At 35.7% G+C, this 6,721-nt stretch overlaps 1 protein-coding gene across 1 annotated transcript; it reads left to right on the top strand.

Annotated features, from left to right (window-relative positions):
- Positions 1-2,295: 2,295 nt before the first annotated feature.
- On the top strand, positions 2,296-5,690 carry LOC122333269 (synapsin-3-like). The gene is made up of 3 exons (XM_043230816.1): positions 2,296-2,400; positions 4,543-4,699; positions 5,535-5,690. Exons 1-3 carry the CDS (start codon positions 2,366-2,368, stop codon positions 5,646-5,648), a joined length of 306 nt encoding a protein of 101 aa, XP_043086751.1. The 5' UTR covers positions 2,296-2,365; the 3' UTR covers positions 5,649-5,690.
- Positions 5,691-6,721: the final 1,031 nt, after the last annotated feature.

Genomic DNA, 6,721 nt, shown 5'->3' with positions numbered 1-6,721 from the left:
TACCAAAATATTTCAATTAAAAATCTGAAAATAAAATACAAAAAATGCAATTAAATTATAATTATAATACATATTTTTTTTATCAATTTTTCATTCATTCTTACTTTGATGAAATTTTAATTATTATTTACTGTACTACCAAAAGATTTGAACGAAAATTGAAAAACAAAAATGATTCATTCATTTCTATTTTGATGAAATTATACGTGTTATTTATTATATTTTGACTGCATTTATTTGAACTCCCAAAAGATTTTAAGGAAAATGAAAAAAAACAAAACAAATGTAAATAAATAATAATGTAGAATGCGTTATATCTGTGCTGATAAGCAGTTATGTGGAGACACAGTTCGATGCGGCCGTCTGTGATCACCCGCTCGCTCGCTCAGCTTCGTTTTATGAGCTGGAACCTGATTGAGATTCAGAGAAGAACTGAGAGACGAGAAGATCACGAGCATCAAGAGCTCAATTCGTTCCACACTGACACACAGATGATGATGATGATGAGGAGGAGGAGGAGGAGGTTATTTCGTCCTCTGTGTGTGTGTGTGTGTGTGTGTGTGTGTGAGAGTGCTGGTCATGTGGTCGGGTGAAAGGCACCTTGCATTCTTCACCCTAATGACACCCATTAGCTTCAGCTCCAAAAATACCTGCCAGATTCCAGATGGGATCACGACGCCAGAGCAGAGTGTGTGTGTGTGTGTGTGTGTGTGTGTGTGTGTGAGAGAGACTGTCTGAAATGACTAGTGTTTAAAAGTTCCAGAAAGAGTCTTTTCTGCTCACCAAAGCTACATTCATTTAATTCAAACTACAGTAAAAATTGTAAAATATTATTCTAATGTAAAACAGCTGTTTTCTATATGAATATGTGTTAAAGTGTCATTTATTTCTGTGAAGCGCAGCTGAATTTTCAGCATCATTACTCCGGTCTTCAGTGTCACATGATCTTCAGAAATCATTCTAATCGTTCTAAAAACATTTCCGATTATTGAAAACATCAGTATTTTTGTAGAAACCATGACGTGTTTTATTTTTCAGGATTCACAGATGAACAGAATTGATTTGAAATCGAAATCCTTTCTAAACGTCTTTACTGCTACCTTTGATCAATTTAATACACGCTTGATGAATAAAAGCCCCAAAACAGCTTCTGTAAAATTACTGAGCAGATATTTTTTGAATTGGGATTATTTGATATAAAAGAAGGTATCATGAGGAGTAACATCTGCATGAGAAGTGAGGATCAGATCAGTTACAGAGGAAGGAAGCTTGTTTGTCTGTTGGACTTTCTCCTGTTTTCTTTCCCAGCGCCTCAATGTGTTACCCGGAGCGTAACCATGGCAGCGTGAGCCTGGCACCAATCCTGCGCTCTCGCTCCGAGCCAGCGGCCAATCAGAGCGTCCGATGCGTGTGTCCTCTAGAGCTGCTCTCTGTCCTTTAAACGCTCCGAGCGCAGACGCACTTTTCAACATTGATAATAGTTCTTCAGAAATATTCCTTGAGCAGCAGATCAGTATATTTTTATGATTTCTGAAGCTCATGTGACACTGAAGACCGGAGTAATGATGCTGAAAATTCAGCGGCGCTTCACAGAAATAAATTACACTTTAACACATATTCAGAGAAAACTGCTGTTTTAAAGCATAGTAATATATTACTATTTTTACTGATTTTTAATCAAATAAATGTACAAATCGCAAACTTTTAATTTACTGGAAGTGAATTTTTTCACATTTTATTATTTTGGTGTTTTAGGAATATAAATATGCCTCTGAAAGTCTTTTCCAGGGGTACATATTGTTCCTTAATAAAGTGAATGTCATAATAGTGCATTTGATCAGATCAGACTGGATTGTTCTTTGGGAATATGGACTGTAGAAATCAAAAATTCATATCTGTGATTCAGTGCTGAAGTTCAGCTGAAAGAACTGACCAATGAAGTGGTTTTGGGGGCGGGGCTGTTTGGTTGACTAACCAATGGGTACTTGTTATTAATTTTTCAAAATGTTTATTTTTTCATGGTTTTGCACCACATCTCAGACATGTTATTACACACACGCTCTTGTTAGGACGGTGAAAAGTTTTTAAAAGTAACATTTTCGAGCTAACAGCTCTCGTCAATGTCAATCAAATCAAAGTAGGCGGGGCTTGTGTTAACTATCAAACTGAATTATCAGGTATCGATATTTCCGAAAACAGAGAAATATAATTTGTGTAGTTTAATCACGGCAAAAGTCGCGGGGTAGTGTTGACAAGTGCAATTGATGAGGCTAGAGGTAGTTAAGTGTAACGCTCTTGTGTGTTTCAGGCCGAGTTCTCTGAGATCAACCTGGTGTCGTGTGTGAACTCCGGCTGTACGGTGGACATGCAGGTCAGTCGAGGAGGAACCAAAGTGGTCAGGTCAGTTATTATACTGTCTCCCAGATACTTCTATTTTTATTTGTACGTTTTTTTTAAAACTTCAGTTAAAGTTTAGTTAGTTTTCTCATGTCTATATGGCTGTATTATTATTTTGAATTAGTCTTTTTTGTGCTTTTTAAATGTATTTTTGTAAATATGTCTATTAGCTAATTGTTTAGTTAAACTCAATGAAATAATTGCCTAACAGATGAAATAAAATAAGAAATGTATTTATTTGATACGATACATTAACTACATACACATACATAAATACAACTATACACGTATGCCCTATCAATAAGGCTGTTTTGAGAAACGAGTGTTTTTTAGGTGTGTTCCTTCAGGTTTGAGTTGAACGTGAATCAGTACATGACGAATGAATCACAAATCTCAGCTCTGTAATTCCAGACTGTTTTTCCAGACACAAATGAGTTTTCTTCAGACTAGAAACACAGTCTGTGTTTTGGTGGTTTTTAGTGCGCGTATGAAGTGGATCGCATTAACTAGCAACCTCGTCCACTAACTAACCACAGACCAACACGGCTCTGTCCATCTGTGATGTGAGTTATGTGTGATTCGAGCGGCTGGTTTTCTGTGCGCGGCTGAAAAGCAAATAAAGCGTGTGATTTGAGCTGCTGTATTAATAAAGCTCATCTTAATGAAAACAGCGCGGCTGTAATGGAGCCTGCAGAATGTACTTCCTGTCTGGGCCTCTCACACTCTCGGCTTCACATGTCCATCATCTGCCAAACACATGGAGATTATTTATACCTGCCTCACTTTAGCAGACATCTTATACTAGCTTAATAAAAGCCACTATTAATAGTGTGTGTGCGCATGAGCTGAACCGGCCCTTTAAGAAACAGGCCCTCACACACAAAGCTGTGTTTATCTGATCACAAATGCAGTAAAAATGTGATATATTATTATAATTCCAAATATCATTTTTCTCTGTGAACATGTGTTAAAGTGTCATTTATTTCTGTGAAGAGCAGCTGAATTTTCAGCATCATTACTCCAGTCTTCAGGGTCACATGATCTTCAGAAATCATCATCACACATTAGTTGCTCAGAAAACATTTCTGATTATTAATACATACATGGAAAACAATATTCCTTTGAAAACTCAGATTTTTCAGAATTCACAGTGATTTTTGTAACATTATTAATCTAAATATGCAACATTATGAATGACTTTACTGGCACTTTTAATCAAGCATGACCCACAAAAAATGTGCTTCTGTGCGATTTCTAAAAAACCTTGATTGCACCACATACTTTCTTAAGATTTGTTTTCATAGACTGTGTCCCTAATATCAGTGTTTTGTCCTTCAGATTATTCTCTTGTTTTTAATTTGATTACATGCAAAACACTGATATTAAAGACACACACGTCTAAATATCTAAAGCAATGTAAATGCCTCTTGCTTAAAAGTATCTGCGCTGCAAAAAAGATTTTCTTCCTTAGTATTTTTGTCTTGTTTTTTACTAAAAATATTAGAAAACAAGGCATAATATCTTGAATCGTTTTACTTGTCCAGTAAATGCATCTTGATTCAAGAATTTGTACAAAAAAAAAAAACTAAGGAAGAAATTTTTTTGCAGCGTGAAAGCATGCTGAACAAAGACAGAAGAGCGCAATGCTCTTCACCACATCTGTGAGTTTTTTATGATGCCAAAACATAAAGATGCCAAAGTATTCCTGTGACTGGAGTGTGTGTGTGTGTGTGTGTGTGTGTGTGTGTGATGTTCCTCCAGGAGTGTTCAGTCATGTCATGAAGATGAAACACACACACACACACACACACGTTGTTTCTGGATCTTCAGCCTGTGTGACAGATGTCCATCCCCAGGGTTTCTGCAGGTCCTCAGAAAGTCTTGAACTCAGATGTAGCTCATTTAAATCTCAAATTATACAACAAAGTCTTAATTATGATTTCACGGGGTCTTCAATTTAGGGACTTTCGTTTAAATGTCTGCCGGTCCAGAAGCGCCACCTGCTGCCACACAATGTGCATTTTCAATAATACCTTTTCTTACAGTCCTTTTACAGTTGAAGGTGTTACTGTATAGACGCTCTCCTAGCTCCTGTACCAATGGTTTGATTGGGTTTAGCGTAATAGCTCTGTGTTTTCCCTGTAGATCGTTCAGGCCGGATTTCGTTCTGGTCCGGCAGCACGCCTACAGCATGACCCCGGGCGAGGACTTCAGGAGCCTGGTGATCGGCCTGCACTACGGCTCCGTTCCCAGCGTCAACTCGCTCTTCTCCATCTACAACTTCTGCAGCAAACCCTGGGTGGTGCGTCAAAGTCTCTTAGTGATGCTCCTAAACCAATAAAACTCATATCCAATGTGTTTCTTTTGCTCAAATTGTATTTATGCTTTGGTTTAAATCTCAAAGCTAAAACCGTAAATATTTGTTCATCAAAGACTTTCTTACAATATAAAAATGTATTATTATCATTAAAACCATACTTGATTACATTATTCTATTGTTATAGATAGCTAGAATTAATAAAATTACCATGAATAATAAAATATAAAGATCTCTATGAACTTGTTTCATTTTACCAAGATAACTAAAACTGAAAAAAAGAACACAAAAGCACAAAGCTAAATGAGGAAATAGAAACAAATAAACAAATCGTTTTAAAATAAAACTGCTCAATCGATTGTATTTTATTTAGGCATGAACCAAAATATTATTTAATTTGGAATTGATTGTGTTTTTATAAGTTAACTGAACCATAAATAAAAGCTAAACTATCTGATAAAACCAAAATACTTTGTTAGTCAAAGCTTAGTTTGCTTACTATAAATAAAATCATCTTTCATACCTTCAGAAACTCTTTTTTTTTTTTCATATAGAGGCTTTTCTTGCTCTTAGATGAACTGAATAAAAAAGGGTTAAACTGAAAAGCATGGTTTTGCAATTGTTTCAGAGCAAACTCAGACAAAACTACTCTTGAAGAAGACAAAACATCCAGTGTTATCAGGACTGAACTCACATGATATCTCCTTCCAGTACTTCCTTGGAGTAAACTCATTTTTGAAGTTGAGTGAGTTTTGATGGGAGAGTTTGTTGTGTTCTTTATAATAATGAGTCGTTTGTGTTTGTGTGTCTTGTTCTGCAGTTCTCTCACATGATCAAACTCTACCAGACTCTGGGTCCAGAGAAGTTCCCGCTCAACGAGCAAACCTTCTTCCCCAACCATACACAGATGGTGAGTCTCCAACCTGTTCACTAATACAGGCCGTCCCAGATCAGATCTGGAGAAATGTGTCTGCAATGGAAGTGAATGGGTGCCGTCAGAATGAGAGTCTGATAAAAACATCCGCAGCGCTCCGGTCCATCAGTCAACATCTGGAGAAGACAGAAGATCAAACTAATCCAGCTTTAAGATGTTTTTAACTAGTCCATAATAACTCTTCCAGCATACGTCCTGCATGCATCATTTATTCATTGATTTCATTGATTTTTAGGGTGCTACGCATTTTTTACTCAAATTCTGTTTTACATTTTTTTCTGTTTAAATGTTTCTTCAGGTTTGTTTGATGGTTAAATCGTCATAATAATCAGAAAACACCTAATTCATTCAGATAATTAAAACTTTGACAGTTAAAATATAATTTTTTGAAATCCATACATTTTTTTCCCAAATTGCATTTTTTTTCCTAATTTTAATTTCTCTGTATTTAATTTTTGACTTTTTTAATGGTTAAATGAAGCCGTTACAATCAAAAAGCACATTAATTAATTGAAATAATTCAAACAAATGATTTTGCAAAAGAAAATGCAAAAATGTGAATTTTATGGCCATATAAAATCCATTATTTTTTCCAAAATTCTGTTTTCTGGAATTCATTATTAAATATTAATAATCACAAGGCATGTCTAATTATTTGCAATCAAGCACTTACAGTGTCAGGATTTTTGATGTGAGAAACAACATTATATAAGCTTTTTCACTGGAGGAAGAGTTAAACGCATCTTAATGCTGGATTAGTTTGATCTTCCGTCTTCTCTGGATGTTCACTGATGGACCGGACTGCTGTGGATTATTCTGATGTTTTTATCAGGCTCTTATTCTGACGGCACCCATTCACTTGCATGCAATAACAAAATAAATAAGTCTCGGATGAGCATATATATATATTTTTCCCGGAATAATAATATCAAGAGAGTCACAAAGCCATTTTCACAAAGTTTATTATAAAAATATAAAACAAAGAAATTAAAAATCGAATCGAATCGATTGAAAAATGGTCATCTGTCTCACACACACGCACACACACACGCACACACACACACACACACACA

The sequence above is a fragment of the Puntigrus tetrazona genome, unplaced genomic scaffold (assembly GCF_018831695.1).
Source record: "Puntigrus tetrazona isolate hp1 unplaced genomic scaffold, ASM1883169v1 S000000226, whole genome shotgun sequence".
In the NCBI taxonomy this organism is placed as follows: domain Eukaryota; kingdom Metazoa; phylum Chordata; class Actinopteri; order Cypriniformes; family Cyprinidae; genus Puntigrus; species Puntigrus tetrazona.
This window is presented reverse-complemented; position numbering and strand designations above follow the sequence as displayed.